Here is a 27163-nt window from a genome sequence, read left to right as displayed (position 1 = left end):
AGAGAAAAATAGAAGAAGAAAACCCGTGGAAACCAACACAGCGAACATATTACGGGCGTCTTTGATTCATAGAATTTTGAAAACGTAGGAATAGGAAAAGTATATGGTTGGAGTGGCATGCCCACTTGAATCCTATAGGATTAGCAATGAGTGTTTGATGGCACAGGAAAAACAAAGGAATTGTAAAAGAAGGCTGGAGTGAATGTTAGATTTTCTATAAAATGTAGTACAAAAGATTCCATAGGAAAAAATCATATGAGATTCAATCCTATGAATCAAATGACCAACATAGAAATAAAATCCTAAGGATTTCAATCCTTCAGAAATCCTATAAAATTCCTTTGAATCAAAGGAGCCCTAAAATCCAACGAAGAGAGAAACAACGAATATGGGCCGGACAAATAGCTACAAGTTATACAGGTGGGACATAATCTCTTTAGAGAGACGATCGAAACACTCGCACAAAGCAAAGATATAGTCCTCGCGAACCGAATTATAAGGGACCTATTATTCGGCCAGCCAGGCGCTGGCGAATGACGTATCCAGCCCCCCACGCGTCCTTTTGTGCCGTCCCTTGTTTTTTTCATTTTTTTGCTCTTGAATTTTCTCTTTTCTATTTCTTTTCTTCTTTAAATAATTTAGTTTTTTTAGAAAAGTTCCAAATTTCAAAAAAATCAAAGAATTGTCAAATATTCATAAATTCAAAAAATGTTCAAGATTTTGTAAAATGTTCACAAATTTCAAAACATGTTCATTGATTTCAAAAAATGATCATATGTTTCAAAAAATGTTCATAATTCCCAAAATGAACGCAAATTTTAAACAAATGTTTGTGAATTAGAGACATAGTCCCTAATTCAAAAAATGTTCATGAATATAAAAAGTATTCATGTATTCGATAAATGTTAACAATTTCAAAAAAAACATGAATTTAAAAAATGTTCATGAAGTGGAAATATTTTTCCAAAATGAAAAAAAGATAGAAAAAGTAAAATGAAAAATGAAGGAAAAAAGGAAAATAAAAAACATGAAAAAAGGAAAAGGACATAAGGAAAAGGAATTTAATTCGAAGCTACGGTTATTTAGTTATGAAATAAATCATTTTATCATGTGAGTTATGCAAAATAATGCAAACAACAAGTTTAAACATTTTTAACATGGATTAAAGTTGGAAATTATGAAACTAGATGAAATTCTAAACATTTTACATATATGACATGTTTAATTCTGATGCACGGTTATTTAGATATTAGGAATGCAATTTTAATGGCATTTTCTGTGATTATGCAGTCCTGGATAAATAGATAAATTCGCCACAGCAGAAGAAAAAAACTAAACATGCCGAAATAGTGGGTGCAACATAGCAGATCTCGCGCACGTTGATGGATAACAGGGCAGCGGCTGGGGGCTCACCAAATGGGCTTCGGTCCACAGTGGAGAGAAGGCGGGTCGGGGCTGGTGCAGATCTGGTGGGCCAGGGCTTGGCTGAGACGGCTGGGCCTGCTACGGATTTGGGCCACGCACAGGGCTTTGAGAAGGGGCGGCCTGACGAGGCGTCGACGCGGTCAACGGGGCGCTGCTCGTGCGCTTGTTCACCTCGCATGGATGAAGCGGAAGGGGCCCAGAGCGATACGGGGACTTGGCGCGGCGGCTTGAGGTGAGGGATCTCCGGCGGCTAGGAGGTGGAGGAGGAGGCGCCAAGTGGCGGCAAAAGGCTAGGTGGCTGCGGATTTCGAGGAAGGGTGCTAGGGTTTCCAAAACAGGAGGGGTATGCCTTCCTTTTATAGGCAGAGATGCTAGGGTTGGGGTTTGGGGGTTTCGGACCCTCCAATCGCGATCCGATGGTTTTGGGCAGAGGGGTAGGCTAGGTGGGTTTATGTGGGGCACAATGAATGTGTAGAGAGTGATTGGGCTGAGATGAGAGGGAATTAGTGCGGCCCGGTGACAGTTACAAATACCGAAAACATCCGATGTTTGACAGGCTATAGTGCCGCTATAGGTTTATCTGTTGGGGTATCAAACGACCTCCAAATGCGGCGAAATTTGGCAGGCGGTCTATCTAGCTACAATATAACAAGACCGCACACCAACTTTCAACCTATTTCGAGAACATTTTATTCCCACTTAGAAAATAATATTTTAACGATGTGCAAGTGTGGTTGGTCTCGAATGGTCAACAATGAGAACGAGGAGAACCGGCAACTATGAATGGATGCAAGTTTTGAAAAATGGCGGCAACGGAGTGTCGATGCAATGCCACTGATGCGGTGATGAATGCAACAAACAAAGTAATCACACGGCGACAACAAAATAACTAGAAGGCATCTGGAGCGTCGGTCTCGGGCTGTTACATTTGTTCATTGTGCCTGCAAACGACGACATCCCCAACGATGAGTTCCCCAACAACAACTTCTTCCCCAATGTTGACGGACTCTTTGATGACATGACGAACGACCCGTCTGCGTCTTCTGCTGTTGTTCCATATGCCATCTTATCCTCTGTGTTAGGGCTAGCATTTGGTTTACTACTACTAGTGATCGACATGGATATGTTGCTTGTTGCTTATGATCTCAATTGCATGATTAGTTTCAACAATCAATTCCATGTCTCAATTGTTCTCTCTATCACGTTGGTCATGTTTTACCTATTGTTTTTATGGATTAAACTTAAAAGAAAAACGCATAATTATTCAACAAAACTTATAGGTTAAACTTTAGCACAAAATAAGAGGGGGTCTAATACACCTGGACGGAGGTAGTACTAGCTATAACATTACTTACTATCCTATGAATGTGTAAAGGCTATGTTGATCTGTACCAACTTGGGAGAGTTTTGTATAACATTCTTACAAGATAAGTGTAGCGACCAGACCTCAAACATTCTGATCTCTGTGCTCCGGTATCATCCCTGGATCAGTAATGCTGACACCACACAGTACGCGGAGGATTTATAGCAGAGTAGCAATCACACACTTATTACATCGAGTGTCTCATAAAAGAACTTATTACAATAGATATGGCTTAAGGCCATCTAATAGCGATAACAGCGGAAGGCTTGGAAGATAAGTGAGTCCATCAAATCCAACGGCATCACTGAGTATAGAACCACGACCTAAAAACTCCTTAATCGTCGTCTGAAAAGTCTGCAACATTAACGTTGCAGCCCGAAACGGGTCAGCACATGGAATATGCTGGCAAGGTAACACATAGAGAGTAATGGAATGAAACAGCTATACTATATGCATGTTTGGCTGGTGGAAAGCTCTATGGTTACAGTTTTGCGTAAAGCCAATTTTTCCCTACTTCAAAGGAATAAATTTATTTTACTATCATGGTAGTTGTTAAACATTGAGAATGGTTGACAGCATTCTCAATCCCAATTAAGTAACATCATTAAACAAAACCCAACAAAATTAATTTAGAGTAACATGTTGAGATTCACATGATAATCTAAGTACTAGATACTCAAGATGTCCATAACCGGGGACACGGCTAACCATGATTAGTTTATTACACTCTGCAGAGGTTTGCGCACTTTTCCCCACAAGACTCGATCGCCTCCGTTTGGTTTCTCGCACTACATGGTGTTTGAGAAGACGGATGACCGAGACATAGTCTTTCAGAAGCGCTAGCACCTTACGATCGGGTAGACCGTACCACCTACATCCCCTACATCTGCTGGTCTACCATTGTAAGAGTTCGCACGACTTAATCAACTATGCTAGATCCCATAATAGCTTGTGGCTGCACACGGAAGTTTCTAGTATGAATAGTCTCATGATCCCTTTGAGCCTGGGTGGCGGTCCAAAAGAAAACAGGCAAGTCCTGGAATACCCAAGTGCCTCAATCCACCCAGATGTGTGTTTAAATTGCCACCTTAGATAAACCATTAATTAACAAACTCACATCTGTCATGGATATCACTCACCCAATCCACGTCTACTAGCATAGCATGGCATAATAAACAAACGCGGAAGTAACTCCCAAAGGTTTGATAATAAACAGGTAATAGGTACTACCTCATCTACTTCCCATCCCACAATTTAATTAGATCCTAGTCATGCAATGTGTGAGGATTGATCTAATGCAATAAAACTGGGTAGTAGAAAAAGTATGATCATAGTGTTACTTGCCTTGCTGATGATCCGGGAAACCTAGCGATTCGAAGTAACAAGCGGCGCACTCCGGGTATTCTATCGCAGACAAACAAACAAGCAAGCAATAAATACTCATCTAATGCACAGGTAAAACTCAAATAAGAGATCTAACCAGAAGGTTCAACTTAAGAACTCCGGTTGGCAAAAAGAATCAAAACGAACGAAGCAACGAAAGTCAAACAGCGAAAGAAAACAATTTCGTTCTACTAATCTGGATCTAAGGAAAATTTTACAGTAGCCAAATCTTGTTTAAGTTGGTTAAACAGATAGAGGGTTTCGAGAGGAAACTCTAGGCGCTTGAATCGCCTGATTCCGATAAACGAGCGAAAAGTTATACTAAAACGAAAATCAGATCAGGAATCGCGATCAGAAAAATCGCAGATTTAATCCGAGAAAAAGAAAAACGACGAACGCTCGCTAGAACGAACGAACGGACGAACGCTCGCTATTTAAATAAAGCGGAAAAACCGATCTATTTTAAAAAAAATTGAATCTAAAAAAACCGACGAAAAAATCCGACGAAAACCGAACTATTTTAAAAAAAACGATGGCACGGAAGTCAAGGCGCGGCGAACCTCGGCGCGTGCGGCGGCGGCGGCGGGCGGCGGCGCGGTGGCGGGCGGCGGCGGGAGTAGCAGCGCGGCTTGGGGGCTGGGGCGGCTAGGGTTTCCCCGGGGCTGGGCCTCGGCTTATAAAGGCCACCTCGGGCCGGAGTCCTATCCGGACACGGCCCGTAGGTCGGTTCGCACTTTTTTTTGTTTTTTTTCGCTCAGAAGAAAAATAAGAAGAAATACTAAACGGACTCTAAAAAATCGGAAATAAATTTTCACGGGCTTGTAAAATCAAGCCGCACAAGGTGAACATTTATTTGGGACCTAAATGCAATTTTGAAAAGTGCACATTTTTCCTAAATTCAAATAAAACACCGAAAAACTCCGAAATAAAATCTTATTTGATTTTATTATTAAATCCTCAATATTTCTTTATTTTGGGAAAACCATTTTATTCCCTCTCTCATACTTTTGTAGTAGAAATAATTAATGATAAAATAAATAAAATCAAATGATCATATTCTCAAAATTTGAGGAAACTCAAATATGAAAATAACGAAATCCCCAACTCTCTCCGTGGGTCATTGAGTTGCGTAGAATTTCTAGGATCAACCAAAATGCAAAATAAAATATGGTATGCATTGATGATCTAATGTATAACATTCCAAATTGAAAATTTGGGATGTTACAAACCTACCCCCCTTAATATGAATCTCGCCCTATCTCGCCCTCGAGATTCGGATTGGCTAGAAAATAGGTGAGGGTGGTCTTTGAGCAAATCTTCCTCTCGCTCCCAGGTGGCTTCATCCTCCGTGTGGTGGCTCCACTGAACTTTGCAAAACTTGATAACCTTGCTGCGAGTAACTCGGCTGGCAAACTCGAGGATCTTAATTGGTTTCTCCTCGTAGGTCAAATCGTTATCCAACTGAATAGTTTCCAAGGGCATTGTGTCTCTCAACGGTATGTCCGCCATCTCCAGATGACATTTCTTTAACTGAGAAACGTGGAACACATCATGAACTCCTGACAATCCTTCAGGCAATTCCAACTTGTAGGCCACTTCTCCCATACGCTCCAAAACTCGATATGGTCCTACAAATCGTGGCGCTAACTTCCCTTTAACTCCAAAACGCTTTGTTCCCCGAAGTGGAGATACTCGAAGATAAGCTCTATCTCCGACTTCGTAAACTGTCTCCTTGCGTTTAGAATCTGCATAACTTTTCTGCCTGGACTAGGCTATCTTGAGCCTATCGCGAATCAGCTTCACCTTCTGTTCAGACTCTTTAATCAAGTCAGGTCCAAACAACTGGCGGTCTCCAACTTCATCCCACGACAACGGTGTCCTGCACCTCCTTCCGTACAAAGCTTCGAAAGGGGCCATCTTTAAACTGGTTTGGTAACTGTTGTTGTAAGAGAACTCTGCATATGGCAAATTATCGTCCCAACTAGATCCATAATCTAGCGCACAAGCTCTCAGCATATCCTCCAAAATCTGATTAACTCTCTTGGTTTGTCCATCTGTCTGTGGATGAAAAGCTGTACTGAATTCTAGCCTGGTACCCAAAGTTTTGTGCAACTGCTTCCAGAACTTTGAAGTAAACTGGGTTCCTCTATCTGATACGATACTCCTTGGAACTCCATGCAGACATACGATTCTGGTCATGTATATCTTTGCCAACTTAGCACTGGTGTACGTAAGTGGTCTTTACTGGGATGAAATGAGCTACTTTCGTCAATTGATTGACTACAACCCAAATCGAGTCATATCCTGAACGAGTCCTGGGCAATCCCGTGATAAAATCCATGCCTAGCTTATCCCAGTTCTATTCGGGTATCGGCAATGGTTGTAACAATCCTGCTGGCTTCTGATGCTCTGCCTTTACTCTATGACACACATCACAAACTACTACATACTCCGCAATATCCTTCTTCATTCCGGTCCACCAGAAAATATCCTTCAAATCCAAATACATCTTGGTATTTCCTGGGTGAATCGAATATGGTGAATCCTGTGCCTCTTGCAGAATCAACTTCCTGATCTCCGGGTCATTGGGCACATAAACGCGGTCTTCAAACCATAGGGTGTCGTGCTCATCCTCACGAAATCCTTTAGCTTTTCTTTTGCTCAGTTTCTCCTTTATAGCGGCAATCTCTTTGTCAGTTTTCTAAGCTTCCCTGATTTATCCATCAAAGTTGACTGAATCTCCAATGCTGCTACATAGCCTCTCGGAACTATTTCCAAACATAGTTCACGAAGATTTACTGCTAACTCACTTGGTATTTCTCCCGTCATTAACGTATTGACATGGCTCTTACAGCTTAATGCGTCAGCTACTACATTAGCCTTTCCGGGATGATAATGCAATTTCATATCATAATCCTTGATAAGCTCCAACCATCTCCTTTGTCTGAGATTCAACTCCTTCTGTGTGAAAATGTACTTCAAACTCTTATGATCCGTGTACACCTCACAATGATTTCCAATGAGGAAATGTCTCCATGTTTTCAATGCATGCACTACGACTGCTAACTCCAAATCATGCGTGGCATAATTCAACTCATGAGGCTTCAGTTGTCTTGAGGCATATGAAACAACTCTCCCTTCCTGCGTAAGCACTGCTCCAAGTCCTCGACGTGAAGCGTCGCAATACACCTCATAATCTTTGGTCTGGTCTGGCAAAATCAACACTGGTGAGGTAACCAAACGTTTCTTCAACTCTTGGAAACTAGCCTCACATTCCTCTGTCCATATGAACTTGGTATCTTTCTTTAATAACTCCGTCATAGGCTTCGCAATATTTGAGAAATTCTCAATAAATCTCTGGTAGTATCCTGCGAGTCCAAGAAAACTCCGGATCTCTCCAACTGTTGTTGGGGCTTCCCACTTGGTCACGGTATCAACTTTAGTGGGATCAACTGCTATACCTTCTCCAGATATAACGTGTCCGAGGAATCCTACTTCCTTCAACCAAAACTCACATTTGCTGAACTTGGCATATAATTGATGTTCTCTGAGCTTTCCAAGTACCAAACGCAAATGCTCCTTATGTTCCTCTTCATTCTTCGAATAAACCAGGATATCATCAATGAACACTACGATGAACTTAGCCAGAAACTCCATAAACACTTTGTTCATCATGTTCATAAAATAGGCAGGTGCGTTAGTCAGACCAAATGACATAACGGTATACTCGTACAACCCTTACCTGGTGGTAAAAGCTGTCTCATATGGTCTACTAGAAAAGTGCTCGGACTACTACTACTGATGAGGTGGTCTACTAGAAATATTCTTCGGTTGCCGACTCCATGATATCTGCTCCAGCTTCATCAACATAGTCATCATCGCTATTATCTGGTTCCGAGTCGGTGCCGTCGATAATGATGTAGTCTTCCGGGCTAATCTCCTTGGGTTCTTCGTCTTCCTCTACTGGTGTAGGGCCTCCCATAAATATTCCAATCTTCTTGATCAGGTCGTCATTCTTCTCCACCAATACTTCAATTTCCTCTTCATAATCTTCACGTGTAGCCTTGAGTTCTTCCTCCAGTTCCTTGATTCTTGTCTTAGCCTTCTTCAGATCTATCATGTCGGCGCACATCTGGTTCTCCTGTCGTCGAATATGCTGATTTAACTCCTGGATAAAAGTTGTGATTGATCTATCCTTCCTGGTGCTGATCATCTCCCAGTGCTCATCTCGGCGCCCACAAATCTGGTAAATAGTATCCTTGAGATCATTGCGGTAGACTTCTCCAATGCGTCCCATTGCGATGTGAGCTGCCATGCTCTTTCCTAGACTCCAAGTTGGTGCATCGAAAGAAAACTCTATGGGCTCAGTGACTGGCATGAACGTCCTTCCTGGAACTTGAACTTGAATCATCCAGCGCTCTTCTTCAGGTAAAGTGGCGTTGTAGGTTCCGGTGAAGCTTGGTACTCCTATATTCAGGTATCTAGTGACTTCCTTCTAGTGTCGTCCAAAGGGTGTATCTTCATCTGGTTGCGTGAACTTGTTCCTTGCATCCGCCATCCTGAAGAGTAGAAAAAATGAGAGGTCAGAAGAGAAGAAAGTGAATAGTGATCTAGGTCTTTTAGCTTAGTGGTCGTGTCCTACAGTCAGCGTGTGCTCTGATACCATCTCTGTAGCGACTAGACCGCAAACAGTCTGATCTCTGTGCTCCGGTGTCATCCCTGGATCAGTAATGCTGACACCACACAGTACGCGGAGGATTTATAGCAGAGTAGCAATCACACACTTATTACATCGAGTGTCTCATAAGAGAACTTATTACAATAAATATGGCTTAAGGCATCTAATAGCGATAACAGCGGAAGGCTTGGAAGATAAGTGAGTCCATCAACTCCAACGGCATCACTGAGTATAGAACCACGACCTAAAAACTCCTTAATCGTCGTCTGAAAAGTCTGCAACATTAACGTTGCAGCCCGAAACGGGTCAGCACATGGAATATGCTGGCAAGGTAACACATAGAGAGTAATGAAATGAAACAGCTATACTATATGCATGTTTGGCTGGTGGAAAGCTCTATGGTTACAGTTTTGCGTATCAAAGGAATAAATTTATTTTACTATCATGGTAGTTGTTAAACATTGAGAATGGTTGACAGCATTCTCAATCCCAATTAAGTAACATCATTAAACAAAACCCAACAAAATTAATTTAGAGTAACATGTTGAGATTCACATGATAATCTAAGTACTAGATACTCAAGATGTCCATAACCGGGGACACGGCTAACCATGATTAGTTTATTACACTCTGCAGAGGTTTGCGCACTTTTCCCCACAAGACTCGATCGCCTCCGTTTGGTTTCTCGCACTACATGGTGTTTGAGAAGACGGATGACCGAGACATAGTCTTTCAGAAGCGCTAGCACCTTACGATCGGGTAGACCGTACCACCTACATCCCCTACATCTGCTGGTCTACCACTGTAAGAGTTCGCACGACTTAATCAACTATGCTAGATCCCATAATAGCTTGTGGCTGCACACGGAAGTTTCTAGTATGAATAGTCTCATGATCCCTTTGAGGCTGGGTGACGGTCCAAAAGAAAACAGGCAAGTCCTGGAATACCCAAGTGCCTCAATCCACCCAGATGTGTGTTTAAATTGCCACCTTAGATAAACCATTAATTAACAAACTCACATCTGTCATGGATATCACTCACCCAATCCACGTTTACTAGCATAGCATGGCATAATAAGCAAACGCGGAAGTAACTCCCAAAGGTTTGATAATAAACAGGTAATAGGTACTATCTCATCTACTTCCCATCCCACAATTTAATTAGATCCTAGTCATGCAATGTGTGAGGATTGATCTAATGCAATAAAACTGGGTAGTAGAAAAAGTATGATCAAAGTGTTACTTGCCTTGCTGATGATCCGGGAAACCTAGCGATTCGAAGTAACAAGCGGCGCACTCCGGGTATTCTATCGCAGACAAACAAACAAGCAAGCAATAAGTACTCATCTAATGCACAGGTAAAACTCAAATAAGAGATCTAACCAGAAGGTTCAACTTAAGAACTCCGGTTGGCAAAAAGAATCAAAATGAACGAAGCAACGAAAGTCAAACGGCGAAAGAAAACAACTTCGTTCTACTAATCTGGATCTAAAGCAAATTTTACAGTAGCCAAATCTTGTTTAAGTTGGTTAAACAGATAGAGGGTTTCGAGACGAAACTCTAGGCGCTTGAATCGCCTGATTCCAATAAACGAGCGAAAAGTTATACTAAAACGAAAATCGGATCAGGAATCGCGATCAGAAAAATCGCGGATTTAATCCGAGAAAAAGAAAAACGACGAACGCTCGCTAGAACGAACGAACAAACGAATGCTCGCTATTTAAATAAAGCGGAAAAACCGATCTATTTAAAAAAAAACAAATCTAAAAAAACCGACGAAAAAATCCGACGAAAACCGATCTATTTTTTAAAAAAAACCGATGGCACGGAAGTCGAGGCGCGGCGAACCTCGGCGCGCGTGCGGCGGCGGCGGCGGCGGGCGGGGCGGCGGCGGGCGGCGGCGGCGGCGGCGCGGGTGGCGGTGCGACTTGGGGGCTGGGGCGGCTAGGGTTTCCCCGGGGCTGGGCGTCGGCTTATAAAGGCCACCTCGGGCCGGAGTCCTATCCGGACACGGCCCGTAGGTCGGTTCACACTTTTTTTTGTTTTTTTGTTTTTTTTTATTTTTTTCGCTCGGAAGAAAAATAAGAAGAAATACTAAACGGACTCTAAAAAATCGGAAATAAATTTTCACGGGCTTCTAAAATCAAGCCGCACAAGGTGAACATTTATTTGGGACCTAAATGCAATTTTGAAAAACGCACATTTTTCCTAAATTCAAATAAAACACTGAAAAACTCTGAAATAAAATCTTATTTATTTTATTATTAAATCCTAAATATTTCTTTATTTTGGGAAAATCATTTTATTCCCTCTCTCATATTTTTGTAGTAGAAATAATTGATGATAAAATAAATAAAATCAAATGATCCTATTCTCAAAATTTGAGGAAACTCAAATATGAAAATAACGAAATCCCCAACTCTCCCCGTGGGTCATTGAGTTGCGTAGAATTTTTAGGATCAACCAAAATGCAAAATAAAATATGGTATGCATTGATGATCTAATGTATAACATTCCAAATTTAAAAATTTGGGATGTTACAATAAGTTGTTATTTGGCTGGATTATTGATAGATAGCATGTACATAGGCGGATGGAAGTTCATAACCGATGCAGCCAACATATCGAATGAATAAAGTTGCTATCACTGCATTCTGAAAGACTCACGCCAATTTTTACTTGCTATAATAAAGGGGAAAATCAAAATAGTTTACTGTGTTGATCCCAACAACCAGCTCACACACATGAAGTATGCACTGTGGTGTACTGTTGTTTGCAACGACCAGATTTGTGGAGGATCAATTCATCAACTTATGTACTTCTTTGGGAAGCTAACTGAATGGCACTTTTACAATCTCGAATGTTATTAGACAATTTGTCTTCCAAAAAGCACCAGTAATCAACCCATATAGTAGAAAGTACTGTACACATCGTTCCACCCTAGGTACACTCATACTACTGGCTGATTTCTCACGTGGTAGGGCTTCTGAATTTCAATTCGTTACCATGTTAGAGTGAAGAATGTAGTATAGTGTAAAAGGTTAAAGTTAGCCTAGCCCACTCCACTGATAATCCACTAGAGTTGCAGATTCAATTATAATGGCAGCAATCATAAGTGTGCTAGCACTAAGTGTTAATTGCAAGGCAAGCTAAGCAATTGTTAGACTCTGGGAACATGCACCTACCAACCGGTGCAACTACATCTTCAGAATTCATCGAGATGACTGGCACCGCCTTTGGTAGTACTATTACATCAATAGATATCGAGAAGCTATATAATAAAGCACCAGAAAGTTGTAACTCCTTAAACCAGAAAAAATATTGCTAAAGTCATATATGTATCAGCATTGATCTGTGCATGTTATGGTATAGATGGTCTTCTTAGGACTAGGAGGCATCGGTATGGTAGCTTGGTGGCATTATGTATCTAGTGGCACAAGAGTTGTCTAGATTACTATGTAGTGACAACATGCACACACGTAGCAGAAACTAGCTCTCTACAAGCTGCGAGGAGTGGTGAACGAGACGCAACAAGAAGAAAGGCACATGATACGTCAGTGTCTGAATATTTCAGATAATGCAGGCATTGAGTGATTTCTTGTTCACTCTATGGCCCGTGTGTGGCATCCTTTGCATGCTCGCAAGTCACATTAGGCGGTAGGGATGAAAACAAAACGAAAACGAACGAAACTGGGTGCTACCATATTTGTTTTCATATTTTGTTTGCAGATGCGAAAACAAATACAAAAAATCCACAAATGAATACGGAAACAGATACTATCGAAAATAGACACAGAGCGAATACTGAGCAGACACGGAAAACAGAAGATGGCGTTGATCGGAACTTAAAACCCCCATGAATCATAGAAAAATACACACAAAACAAATATATTTTAAGGTCAACATGGCTATAAAATAATAATATTATGTTAGGAACTTAGGGCATTTTTAACCGATCCCCTAAAAATATCATAGTATCCCATGGAGTAAACCTTTAGTGGGGTATATTTACTCCACTAAGTTTTGGTCGGTTCTAACCGATCCCCTAAATTTAACGGAGTAAAGTTATTTTTGGTTAGAACCGACCCCCTAAATTTAGGGGAGTAAAGTTATCTTTGGTTTATGCATTTCATCGACCATCAGCCATGCGTGACGGCGGCGATGGTGACCATGCCGAGCACGAGCTGACTCCTGTCGCGCACACAGCCGTGCCGTGTATGGTGCTGGCCTGGTGTAGCCGAGGGGATCGGACACTGCCGAGGCGCTTTTGCACTAAAACAACAAGGCCGGCGTCTGCCTCGTTTTGGTCATGATGATCGCGGAAGACTTTTACCCGAACCATGGGTTTTACCCATGCCCCAAAGCAACAAACAACCGCTATAATCACGACCAAATCAGGGCGACTGTGCAGCACAGAGAGCACTGACCAGACCTTGGTTGTGGTTCTCTTTTATAGGCACCCACTCCTACCATTCCTTCTTCCCTAGACGAGGTGGTACTAAACTCATACCAGCATCACAGCAGCCAGAGAGGCATCAAACATGGGCCAAGGCCAATATGCACGTTCACGGTGGCCCATATATGGTTGTATCATTGGGCTGCCAATTGTTTTTGACCTTTTTCTGTGCTATGGGTCAAGTGCTTCTCTTGGTACGTGCATGTGACCGGTGTACCGCTGAGCTTTCAATTCTTTTTGCGTTTATTATCGTTTCTTTGCTATGGCTTGTATGTACGCTCAAAAAATGTTATAGCTTGTACGTATATGCATAATGATTAAACACGTATAAATTATACCACAGTGTGTATGTGACGCACATTTCATACTAATCAGGCAGCCCATCGGGTAACCCATGGGCGTAGACCTATGCCCATATCATGCCCACAACTAATTAGGTTACCCATGGGTCACATCCATGGGCATACATGATGACCCATATCATATCCATTCGGGTCGGGTGCCCAAGGACATGCGTGCCCAATGGGTCGAATAGTCGGGCTGAGTTGCGGGTCGGTGGGGCACCCAATAGTAGTATCGGGCATGGGTTTGATTCAGGTTAACCAGGTCAAAACCGACCCGACTGCCAGGTTGACTAACGAGGGAGCTGTGGGAGTGCCCGCACGCGGCCACAACAGCCAAGGCGCTCGAGGACAACTTAGTGGCTGGGGACGCCACGCGATTGGACTCGAGGGCCCCGTGGCCACCGTGTTCAGGGTCGAGGAGCTCCACCCGAGGCAGATCTACTTCATGCTCCCCGGTGAGACTCGTAAGAATAGGCCATGGAGCGAGGACCTCGCCGCGCTCGTGCTCCCGTGGCAGCCGTGACGGAGGCCAGCGCCGGGATTAGCTCCTCCTCGTCGGAAGTAGCGCGCCGATGGCGATGCATCCATCAGGGTCGTCCTTGCAGCGGCGGCGCGTAGGAGCAGTAGGGGAGGCGAGAGAGAGAGCAGAAATTTCACTCTGGCCCGTTTCGATGGAGTATATTTAGGAAAATGGTTGGGGTCGGAGTAAAAAAATTACTCCCTTATGGCATCTACAACGGCCACCCGCAAAAATCCTCCCGCATCCGTCCGCGGACACGGATGCGGGAGGACGCCATCGAACGCTAGTCGCATAAATTTCAACCCGCATGCTAACAAATCAGACGAAATTCATGCAAAACGGCTGATATTCATCAAAGTTCGGATAAAAAAAATAGCACAAATCTTTCACACATAGCATGTAAATTAAGTCTACTATAACAATGTCTCAAATTCGACCAGATCCGCTGATGTCCAACAAGTTTTTTATGAACGGATCATGTTGTCCCACACATACTTTTCCTTCAGATTCATCCAACAGTGTGTGCACGTAAATAGTCGTCCCTCTGACCTGTGGTGCAGCACGACGACGCGTGCGGGCTATATATAATATGTAAACTAACATTGAGAGAATGAGTCAAACAGCAAGTTGAGCACCCCGCGGACCGATATAGATCGGCGTTGGATGGCTTCGGCAGTCCGGACGGTTGGGGAGGTTTGCAGGTCTGCCTTGGAGATGCCTTTACATCAATAAGGGATCGGTTAGGGCCCGATTAGAGGAGTAAAACCACATTTTACTTCTCTAACCAGTTATAAGGAGCCAGTTACAAATATTATTAGCATAGTATTATAGTAGTACTAGACAATTACGTAGAAGTTGGGTCTAAATGCTTCATTCTGCTCATTGTGTCATTGTGTTTTATTTGATATTTGTGCTACAAAGCAGCTATAGGCCTATAGTAAACGGAAATCATATTCACGGAAATGAAAAGTTCCATTTTCATGTTTATTCCATTGGAAAACACTATTCTATTTTTCTTATTGTTTCTTCATAAAATATTTCATTTCTATTTTCATTTTGTAAATTTCTATTTCTGTTTTCATATTTTCTCTTCAATTCTATTTTTTTTCGAAAAACGAAAAGTTCCCACTTCATTTTCATCCTAGGCAGACAGGTTTGCACGCACGTGCGCTGGTCCCTTGCAAGCAAAAGTGGTGGTTCGTCCCCCGCCTGCTCGTGTGATTTTGCTGCGTCTATCGGGCCGTTAGAGACACAGTCAGAGTTACTACCTGAGGAAGAACAACACTCCACCTGTATTATATAAAAGAAATTGGGTAAAGACGATCTGTAGTTAAGACTGTTTTGCTGCTGCCGATGGCCTGTTTCAGTGTTATAGTAAGTTTGCTACCGATCAGTAGTCATACACAGTATTTTCACTGGCATGTTTGTTGTTTCTTTTTGCTTTCATAGTTGGCATGTGTCCTACACGACAGATAAAAAGCTAGTTTGGCTGCATTAACTGAAGATCTCAGCTGAGAGCAGGACTTTGCTCCAAAACAAAAAACAGAGCAGGCCATGCACTCAAAAACAAAAGCTGAGAGCAGGACGATTTCTTGCGTCTTTCTTGTTTTGTAGAACTTGATTTAGAGCATCTACAAACATTTGGACGGCCTGCTCGCTAAAATTGCCATCCAACTGAACCTAGCAAACTCGGTTCAAACGTCCAGGTTAACCGGCATTTTTATACTCAGTCCATATTTGAGGCGAATATGAGAACTCCGGACACGTCCATCGCGTGGGAATGACATGTGCCTAGGTGTGAAAAGTCAATCAAGAACGGATATAGCTGGTTTTTCGCAAAATCTATTTCAATAGAGTGTATGATGTCGATGGCCGAAGGTAGAGCACTCAGTGGGCTAGGGGTGGCCCCCATTTCGCTTTATCAACCCTAGGGAAACTCTGAATACAGGCCAACATCCTTAGTACACATGGATCGATTGGGTGCTAAGATCCAAAATCGAGGGGGAAACAATAAAGATCGTATGCTAAGGTCCCTAAGCAATAACTAAGTGGAAAAGAAAGTGATCGGATCCGACATACTAGAGTCATCCCAAATCCTCTCCAAATTGACTAGTCCACCTATTCGATCGCATACCTCCCGTGTCCGCCCTCCATTTCCTGCATCCGCGCCACTGCCCACCTCCACCCTTGCTCCCTGTTTGCATTGCCGTCCTTGTCTACAATCGTAGATGTCATCGCCGACTACCCTGTCCGCCACCATCGGCATAGATGATGCCTCAGCGGAATCGGTGGGGATCCCGACCGTGGTGGTCTTGCAAGGCAGAGAACCTCGCCCCGAGGTAGCGCCACTGGAAGCAGGGTGAGCATGAAGCGGCGAGGAAGGCAACTACAGAGAGGGCTGGTGCATAGATGGCCGGTGATGATGAGCTGGACTTGGGCGCGGGCATTGTGGCAACCCTGACCGATCCGTTTGTCCTTATCACGAGAACAAAGAAGTTCTCGGCAGAGCCCGACTCCGTTCCGGCCGACGACTGTCCAGTCATCCCGGATATCTTCTCGGAAGAGGCCATCACCAAGGACACGATGGCCGACTCACTGCAACTCCGAAGGCACCGGGGAACGTCGGGCAAGGCTGACATCGGGCATGCCCACAAGTTGTTCGGCAATTTGCCCCAACAAGACTTGGTATATTCTTTGCCCCATATGACATTTGCATTGGTAGATTCATTTTTTTAATACCATTCGATCATTCTTGTAGGAAAATAGTTTAATTGCGATGCATATTGTAGGATGAAATAATGATAAATGATGGTCAAGAGCCTTTGCATTTTTACATGGCAGATACTAATTCCCCTTTGTTTGAAGCCAAGCAAACACTGCGCACTAAAAAGAAGAAGCCAAGAGGTCCGGCATTCACATAGTTTGAAGGTGTTTTGTTGGTTGAATGTTGATGGGCCACAAGCATGGATCAGCAAAAAAGGCACCAAATATTAGGAAAGAAAATCACAAACTCCACCATGAGCAAAAAACACCGTATGATGCCGCACTCAGTCACTAGCGACCACAACGCGTGCTCTCTCCAACATAGATGGTCCACCATCCAAGAGAACATGAGTGCATTTTCCAATTTCCTCAAACAAGTAGTTGATCGAAACCAAAGCGGCATTGGATTGCAAAGCCGTTCAACTTTGGCGACAAGTTTGTACCATCAAACCGAGAATAATCCATTCACTATGTCCCATTATTGGATGAAATTGAATGGGTACTAAAGTGGCAAACCGTCCACGAGGACATCCAAAATGGCACCAAGAAGATGAACAAAAATGATGGATCTAGCTCCAATCAATCAATTTGATTGGATGACCAAGAAGAAGAAAAATCAAAGGGCAGACATACAACCACCGTGCCAAAGAGGAACTGGCAGGTGATGGGAAACAAGTGGGAGAAGGATAGGATCGCGTGTGAAGGTGTTTTAAAAGTTCAAATTGAACAGACGGAATGTCTTATATTTAGAAACAGATGGTGCAAAGATTGGAGCTTAAAATCAGCAATACAGACTACTTAATCCCTAACATTTTGGTATACTATTACTTTGGCCTTTTTTATTTGTAAAGAAACATATCTAGTAAAGCAGTTCATCAGAGGTACAAAGCATCTCAAACATAACAAAAATCATATCGAGATTCCGAGACCACCGGACGGCCACTACTGCTGCAAGAATGAGCCGCCGACACGGCACTATCGTCGCTCCCTTAGCAGAGCCAGCTTGACCTTGCCCTTGATAACCGGGAATTCTTCATGCATGTGAGGACCGGCGTCCTGGAGCCATAGTCGTCGTTGTTGAACCTTTGCATAGATCTAAAGCATCTGACACCAAATCTCGCCACATGACGAGAAACCCTAATCTCACCGCCTCAAGGAGACGGCGGGAATCTACGCTGGAGCTCCGTCAAGTGCATCCAGAAGGACAAACTCGAGAAGGATTGAAGCCCGAAAGACACACTCGAAGAAGAAGCGACGCCACCCGCCCGAGTGCCACACCTACGAGGACTTAAAAACACTAACCTAAACTACTAACAGGAGTGAAGGCACCGAGAATCTCCTCCCTACCACCGGCCGCCGGAGCGATAAACAGAGGTGAGGTGAATACACGGGCTCGCCCGTGAAGCTTGGAGAGGGGAGTTTGCCATAGCCACCTTGGGTTAGGGGAGAAAACGAATACATGTCTACTATTACTTTGGTCTTTAACATCAGTACTACTAATATAAATCTCCATGGAAGATTGGTGCTAAAAAAAAATGACCACAACATCAATACACCAAGGGGGGGGGGGGGGGGGGGGGACGCAACGTATAGAATTCAGAGCTCAAGAGATACCAGTCAGAGAGATCATAACCCCAAATTCATTCTCCTACACCACTAACAACCTTCTACCCATTAGCTTTTCTAGGCAGAGCAAACTGCATTTAACTATGATTGCTCACTTGGGATAATGCATCCAGTGGACACGATCCATAAGACGATTAGAGGTCTAGGAGTCGCTGGTAAGATCACCGTCCTCATTCTCACCAGTGGCATATGCTTTCATCACATACGGAATGTCAACGATCATCGAGAGTCGCTCGCTGTCCACTCCTTCGTCCTCACTCCTCCAACTAGGTATTATATTAACCGACAATATATACCACACAATCATCGAATAGTTATAGCTCTAATTTCATTTTCAATTGGATAAATAAATTATAATTGAATATACACATCATAGGTGTGTGTGTGTGTGTGTGTGTGTTTACAAATTCTTTTCAGCATTAACATAATGTAAACTTGCTTAAAAAACATAATGGAAAACTAATGGAAAAATGATGGTGGTGGTTGATTTGTATCTAGTGCAAAAAAATCGGTGTGTGTGTGTGTGCGCCCGTGCGCGAGCGCGTGTGTGTGGATCATCTATATTGTATATGTGATCTGCACTATCAGCAATTACTCATCTTTCGCTACCCTCTAAGTTTATCCATGTCATCAACATATCCACTTTGCCAAATTATAATTCATGATTCTTTCTTCCTATATTTATTTTGCTTAATATACAAATTTAGGTGCGATCCTCGCTAGCAAGGCATGCATACCGCGTATTTAGTGGCTCTGGGAGAACTAGTACATCAGCATGCATGCCATGCACCTACCAACTGGTACAGCCAAATCTTTGAAATTGGTCGAGATAATTGGCAGTCTTAGCCAGTAGTACGATATTCGTATATCAGTACAGTTCAAGGAGCTATATAATAAAGCAACAGAAAGTTATTAAGCCCGGAAGGAGAGAAACATTTCTGAGTTCATGTGTGTCAGCATCAATCCATGCATATTAAGCTACAGGCAGCGTGTGTAGGATTGAGAGGCTTCAGTAATCTGGTGACATGACATATCGCATAGCGCAATACTTATACTGATGATTCTTGTAGTTTCAACAACCCAAGATGCATCAGTGACTAGCGATTCACCACTAGCGGACTGTTGTCAACACATTGCTAAAGAAAAGCAAGAAATGCACATGTGGTGGCAATGGCTAAACATTTCATAGCTGGTGAATTTTGTTCACTATGCCGCCTGGGCGCGATCCACACTCGCAAGTCATATCACACTATCACCTGCTGTCCACCGACATCTCATCTCGGTTGTCTCTTGATGTTGTGGTTGCACACACCTTGCGCGCCCTTGTGCCATGACAAGTAAGAATGGTGAATTGTCCCTGTCTCACTCGTGTGAGATTATACAACATCTTACATGTTTGTGTTTACTGAAACTCATGGGATTAGATGCCACACGTTTGTAACAACCTATCTCACTTGCCATGTACTCACACTTTTTTAGCCGATCTTGCCCCAATTGTGCCGATCAATTTGTTTCGCCATTTCATTTTTGCTTGCCATGCATAAATTTCTTGGAAAATAGTGTCAAAATCCGGCTATTGACCAATCAAGTTCTCTAGCTTCCAACACATAGAAGAGAACCATGGTCGTGTGGTGGCAGAGTCGCGGGGACATGACTCTACCCGTCGGCAACCAAAGTTGAAATTCAGGAGCTCGCATCTACACACTAGCTCATGTCTTTAGTAGGATCTTAGTGAGGTTGGCCCTTGGCCAGACTTATCTTTCACTATCATTCCAGGGAGTCGTTAGAAGATGTGATCCGTGTTTCTTTTAATACAATATAATTCCAATTGAATGTATATATATATATATATATATATATATATATATATATATATATATATATATATATATATATATATATATATATGACTTCCGCTTCGGTAGACCCCCTCCAACACAAGGACGGCTAAGATTGTCCCATACCCCTTCATAACGGAGGGCACGATGGGCAAAAATCAAAAAGAGGCTGCCCACCCGCTGTCTCAATTGCAACGTTTACGTATTCATATACGCGCCTTGTTTTTTTTGGCCGGGTCGCCCCGCCAGCGCGCCCGCCCCCACGTCCTACGCTAATTACGCGCCTGCCAGCGCGCCCACCCCGCTATGTACGCGCGGATACGCATGCATGCATGCATGCATGCATGGCGCGGTTACGGGCCCCGCTGTCGCCTGCCGCGCTGCACCCCCGCTACCGCCTGCCGCCCGCTTCTGCCTCGCCCGTCGCGTCGGCCTACGGCGCTCACTTCCGCCTCGCGTCGGCCGCCCCCGCTTCCGCCTCGTCCTGCGGCGCCGCTTCCGCCTTGGCCCGCGCCGCTGCTCAGCTGCCGCCTCGCTTCGCGTCGGCCTCCCCCGCTGAGGCGCAGCCGCCTGCCCCCCGCTGCCCGCTGCGGCGCTGCCGGCTGCCGCCTCGCCTGCCCCGCGTGCCCCGATGCCTATCGGTGGGCGCGCCCGTCCAACACCTCTGCCCATAAAACCGCCCACGACCCGCGCTCGCCTCACAGAAAACGGCCCCGACCCCGCCTCTCCTCTTAGAAACCGTCCCCGACCCCGCCTCTCCTCTCTCTGGCCCAATGCCTCGTGGACGCGGATGCTACGGCCGGCGTTGGTTCGGCTGGGGAGGCGGCAGTGGAGGCGCAGGGAGCAGTCGCCGGGCGGGAGGCGGCGGTGGAGGCGGCGGCAGTGGACGCGTCGGCAGCGGTGGTGGACGCGGCGCCGCGCCAGGCGATCTGTGGCCCTCTAGCCTCACCGGGCCGCGGACCGTGGATATCTACCGGCACAGCATCCCCGTGCCGCCGTCGTGTCGCCTAGCACACGGCTGGCACGTGACGAGCACCGGCTATGCCACGCCTGGGCCGGCACAACCCGGTCCATGGAAACCCGAAGGTCGCCTGAACTTTTGGCAAGGCCGCGACTTCGACACCCTAGTCAGCTTCTACAAGTCTCGGGGCATCCGCGCGGATGCTCCAAACGCGCCCCCCGCCGCCCCGGTCGTGCAGGCCCGTGCCGGTCGGCGCGCTCGCGCAGGCGCCCCGGCTAATCCCGCCGCCGCGCCCGCTGCTCCATCAGCCGCCCCTGAGTTTCAGATCCCGCCGGAACTGGCGGCGATGCAAGAGGAGGGCGACCCGTTGGAGTCGCCGGGTTTGATCCGCGCGATCCGGAACTCCACGTCGGAGACCGGCTGGATGCCGCCGGCGGATATTGTTGACCCGAGGGACCCGGCAGACGAGCCGGGATACTGGCAGGCGATCAGGGACTCGACCGATACACTAGCGCAGGAGTCGGCTACCTTGGAGGAATTTTTCGGATACCTCGGCAGTTCCGATGACTCAGACGGCGATGAAGACGGCGGCCAGACCATAGTGGTTGATCTTCTGAGTAGCGAGGAGGAGTAGTTAGATTTGTTTTAGTGTTAATCTTTTTTCATGTAAAATTTCGTTCGAATGTAAAATATCCTAAGTATGAACGAAATTATGTTGTTTCAATCAGTAATGAAATGGTTGTATAATAAACATGTCTTCCAATAGTAGACGCCCGGTGATAAGTTGAGCCCTCACGAAACCAATAAAAAGCCCCATACCACTGACATGTAAGATCCGGACTGCCATAATACGAATGGCCCCTCTGAACAGCTGCATCAACAACAATAGAATTACTAAACCAATAATATGAAGCACCAGACGTAGCATTAGCCTCTTCAGCACTGGGAACAAAATTATCTGCAAATACAAAAATTTCAGCACTGGGAACAAAATTATCTGAAAATACAAAAAACTGCTACAACCAAAATCAAAAGAAAAAAAGACACAGTCCAAACAACCCCAACGTATCGAAAGCACACACCACCGACAACAGCGCACACACATGCATGTGCCATGCACGCAAACGCATGCATACACCACGGGGTGCACCTAACAGCACCAAGCGCACGTGCATGCGCCATGCATGCAAACGTGAGGGTACGCCACAGGGTGCACCTAACACGAACACTGCACTGCATGCAACCTGAGCAGGAAAAGATGAAGTATAGTGAAGACTGGGTGGGGAAGTATGGTCCATCAAAATATTGGCCAGATGTAGAATCAACTCCTGAAAAAGAAGACATGGACAACAGGGTGGACGCATCCTTCACCACTGGGAACGGGAACAAATTGGCGCGTGAGAAAGGTGTGCATCACAACACACCTGGTACATGAGATGAAGGCGACCCCTTCGTTATTGAGGACAATGATAATTCACCCAACCCATCTCTTGCGACGGTAGACACGAAGGACTTTCCAGCTATTAATTCAACCCCCAAGAATATTAATGAAGTGTTAGACGGGTCTAGCGCCGATAAATCTGAGGAGATTAGTATGGATAGTCTGAACACCCATATTAAAAATGCGAAATAAAATGGCACTCAGGAGAATGATGAGAAGGAAAATGATGGGAAGGAGAATGATGGGAAACGCAAGAGGAAACAGTCAAAATACTGTCTTTCACCTTACCAGCAGAACGGTGGACGTAAACGTGCAAAGAAAAGTAAGTGCTAGGTAATTTATTCTTGCAACATACTTCTGTCCTTGCATGCACACTTTATTAACTCATTGTTTCTTACTATTTTAGGTCTATTTGGTATAAGAGCTGCTATGATTAGTACTAATTACATTAATGAGGATCACATAGAGGCCACGAAGGTTTATATCCGGACACTGGCAGAGTTGGAGAAGCTTTGCAGAAAAACTGTTGTGCACATGATGGGAATTGGTGGGGAAACATGTACACCTGATATGCTTCAAGCCATCATTTCAAAAAAGTGATTGCATGACGGTGTAAGTATTAGCACTAAGTTATTAAGTTGTACATGTCATTTACATAAATTATCTAATAGGCGTATTGTTGTTATGTTATTTTGTAGGTCATCAATAGTTATTGCAACCATATGCAGACCCATAATCCTCGTGCTGACCGTCACATATTATCATCTTGGGTGTCCCACTGGCTTATTCTTCGTGCTGATGGAAAGGTTAACAATTCTAAGAGGCATTTTATGGATCATTTCACAAACCAAACTAAAATGGTGTCTAGAGTTACTGAAGAGTATTTCATCAAAGATAAGGTACTTCAGTTTAGTATGATCATTTGTACTAATAACTATCTGTGTGTACACCAACATGAATAAACTTTGTTGTAGGCATACTTTCCTTTTCATGTGGAAGAAAATCATTGGATAACAGTTCTTATGCACAACAAGAAAAAAGAGTTTCAAGTTTTAAACTCTACTGGTAAATGCAGCAAAAGAGTTCTTGCAAAGATTGTTAAGCTGGTAAGCTTACAACGTTACATAAAACAATATATAGTTATTCGAAACGTACTTCATATGGATTTGTCATTTTTATTTCAGAGGGCAGAAATAGCCAATGATACAAACGAGGTGAATGCTCTTATTGGAACGGAACATCCTGACGTATCTTCCTGGCCAATAAGGGAGTACGATATGCCGTCACAAACAAACGGGTATGTTGCAAATGTTGAATTAGTATGTACTTGTCTGATCCATCAATAATTGACTTGTGGTTTCTTGCAAAGTCTCTTGTGGTCTTTTCGTAGTGAAATGCGTTCAAAACTGGGACGGAGATGATTGGACATTTGAATTTGATCAAGATGAGGTTAATGCTTCAAGGGGACGCATTCTAGCTGAAATATTTTTTTCAGAGTGCAACACGAAGGAAGTAGTGAAAGAGAAGATCCTCAAGATCATGGAGAAGAAATGAGTCGGAGGATGGGGTGTTGGCTATTATCTCCACTAAATAAATGTGCAGTTGTCGGTACTTGATACAATTTTCATAATAAGACATCTCTATATTGTAATGCGGCATGGTTTAGCATGTTCCGCAACTAAACAAATGTGCCGTGCTCGGTATTTGCTACAATATCTATTTTTCAATGTCACTCTTATTTGCATCGTTGTCAGTGACACTCTTATTTGCATCATTGTGGGTGATGATTTTTCAACTTATTATATAGTGTGATGATTACGCCGCCGTGGCCGGCCTGGTGTTGCTATTTTATATTGTTTTATATATTGTAGTGTGATGTAATGCGGATGCCGGCTGCTTTTTGTCAAAAAAAAAGCTTAGAAAAAAATGCCCAACCACCTCAGCCGGGTCCATAGTAGTGAACAGATCATACTCAAATCAAGCCCGAAGGGGGCGACTCGAGCGGCTGATAGAGCCCACTAATGGGCCCGGCAACGGGGTCCAACGGGGCTGCGGGCGGTGATAAGAGAGGAGCTCGGTGGAGGGGGCGGAGGCAGCTATTTCAGCCGCTCCTCGCGCCCCCCGGCTTCCGAGGTGGTACTAAATATGGCGCCCCACGCTGCACTTGGTCGCCGCAAGGCTCAGGAGGCCTAATGTGCGCTGTCTCGGGCTGGCCCAGTTCGGCCCAGTGAAGGCACGCGGCCAGTCGCCCCCTCCCCCGGCCCACGCACACTCCCCTCCCCCGCGCGTCGCCGAACTCAGTGTTTAGTCCCACCTCGGAAGCGGGGGCGGGCGAGGACCGGCTTAAATACCTGCCTCCGCCCCCTCCACCGAGCTCCTCTCTACTTAGTACCCGCAGCCCCGTTGGACGCCGTGTCTGGGCCCATTAGTGGGCTGAATCGGCCGCCCGAGTCGCCTTTGGGCTAGATTTGGGTAGGTTCTGCCTGCTACTATGGGCCCGGCAGAGGTATTTGGGCAATTTTTTTTCCGAACTTGCTACTTTGGACAGAAGCAGCGGCCGGCCGCATTTCAAAACAGTACAAAGGGAATCACAATACAAAATAGCAGCGTCCGTGTAACGCCCCGAGACCGATGTGCCACGTGTCCTCCGCTTATCCGCTGTTGTTTCCATGTCATTGCTTGCGTGTCATGCATTGCATATCATGTCATCATGTGCATTTCTTTTGCATACATGTTCGTCTCATGCATCCGAGCCTTTCCCCGTTGTCCGTTTTGCATTCCGGCGCTCCGTTCTCCTCCGGTGGTCATTCCTACTTTTCTTTCGTGTGTGGGGATTAAACATTTCCGGATTGGACCGAGACTTGCCAAGCGGCCTTGGTTTACTACCGTAGACCGCCTGTCAAGTTTCGTACCATTTGGACTTCGTTTGATGCTCCAACGGTTAACCGAGGGACCGAAAAGGCCTCGTATGTGTTGCAGCCCAACACCCTTCCAATTTGGCCCAAAACCCACCTAAACCCTCTCCATCTTCTAGAGCGTTCGATCACGATCGCGTGGCGGAAAACCGCACCTCATTTGGACTCTCCTAGCTCCCTCTACCTATATATTTGTGCCTCCCTCCGAAATTTAACCCTAGATCCAACTCCCTCCGCGCCGCCGGACATGTCCGTCCGCGCCGGACGCGTCCAACCTAGCCGGCCACCTCGCTCCGACAAATCAGAGCATGCCACGTCGTCACCACCGCCTCCCTCCTCCAATCCCACTGCGACACATGTCCGACCAGCCTCCCCACTTCACCGCGCCACCCGCCGGCCCAGATCCGGCCCGCGCGGGGCCGAACCGGGCCAGATCCCGCCGCCGCCCGAGCGCCCGAGCTCCACGACCCCGTCGCCGGCCATCCTCGCTCTGCGCGCCGCCGAGCATCCCGCCGTCGCCTCCTACCCCGCCGGACTCCGCCTCTTGCCTCGGATCTGCCCCGCGGTCGTATCTTTCTCGCCGGAGTCGCCTTCTGCCGGACGACCCCGAGCTCCTCCGCGCGGGATCTGCCTCCCACCACCGGGAATGGGTTCCCCTCTGTGTGCCCGGCGTGGATCCTCCCGTCGCCGATCTCGTCTCTGCTCCGTTGCGGGAGGAGAACGACGAGCCCCTCCTCGTGGGCCCCGCGTTCGGCCCGCTCCACCCCGCGGTCCAGCCTCCCGTCGGCCTGCCTCGCCTCCTCTCTTTTTGGGCCGAAGCCCATGGTGAGCTGCCCCGTTAAACCCCGCTCTGTGCGTTTTATAGTATTTGACGCTCACCTTCCAGTCCTGTTTTTTCACTGTCCTCGAAATTCCCAGATCCACATGCCCATATTCATCGCACCGTAACTTTGCATCCGTAGCTCCGATTCATGCATATACCATATCAAAATGTTCGTATCAGAGAGTACATCATTTCATTCCATTTCATCATTTTCATTTGAGTTCATCTTGATGCCCGAAATGCTGTTAGAAGAGAGCTACTTGAGATAATTGTCAGATCTGCTGCTCCATTTAGATATTTGTCATTTTTGCCATGATTATTGTGTGCATGATATGCCCATGAGCTCTACATATGTTTTGTTAAGGGTTTTGCCATCTTTCCAGAGGTGCAACCCATGTATTTTTGTGATGTGTGTGGTGTCTAGCACAAGCTTGCAAAGTGGTGCATTCGTTAATGCTGATTTCAGGGACTTCGCATTTCCACTAAGTCCTTGATCTGTTCATTTCATGATGCCATATGTTCATGTTGTTTCCTAGTGATCCGTGCCTCTTTTAGGATAATCAGTAAGGATGTTTTGTTAATCTTGTAGTGCTCTATCCATCCATGTCTTTGTTTGCAATTATGGATCA

At 45.2% G+C, this 27163-nt stretch overlaps 1 protein-coding gene across 1 annotated transcript; it reads left to right on the top strand.

Annotated features, from left to right (window-relative positions):
- Positions 1–23518: 23518 nt before the first annotated feature.
- LOC147987117 (ubiquitin-like-specific protease 1A) lies at positions 23519–24350 on the top strand. Its single transcript, XM_087542284.1, has 4 exons — positions 23519–23695; positions 23771–23902; positions 23981–24093; positions 24164–24350. The coding sequence occupies exons 1-4, from the start codon at positions 23519–23521 to the stop codon at positions 24348–24350; spliced, it is 609 nt and encodes a 202-aa protein (XP_087398410.1).
- The last annotated feature ends 2813 nt before the right edge of the window (positions 24351–27163 follow it).

This window comes from Triticum urartu, chromosome 2A, assembly GCF_056163025.1.
Source record: "Triticum urartu cultivar PI428250 chromosome 2A, HENAU_Tu73, whole genome shotgun sequence".
Classification (NCBI taxonomy): domain Eukaryota; kingdom Viridiplantae; phylum Streptophyta; class Magnoliopsida; order Poales; family Poaceae; genus Triticum; species Triticum urartu.
Note: the sequence above shows the minus strand (reverse complement) of the source record. Positions and strands in the feature narration are given on the sequence as shown.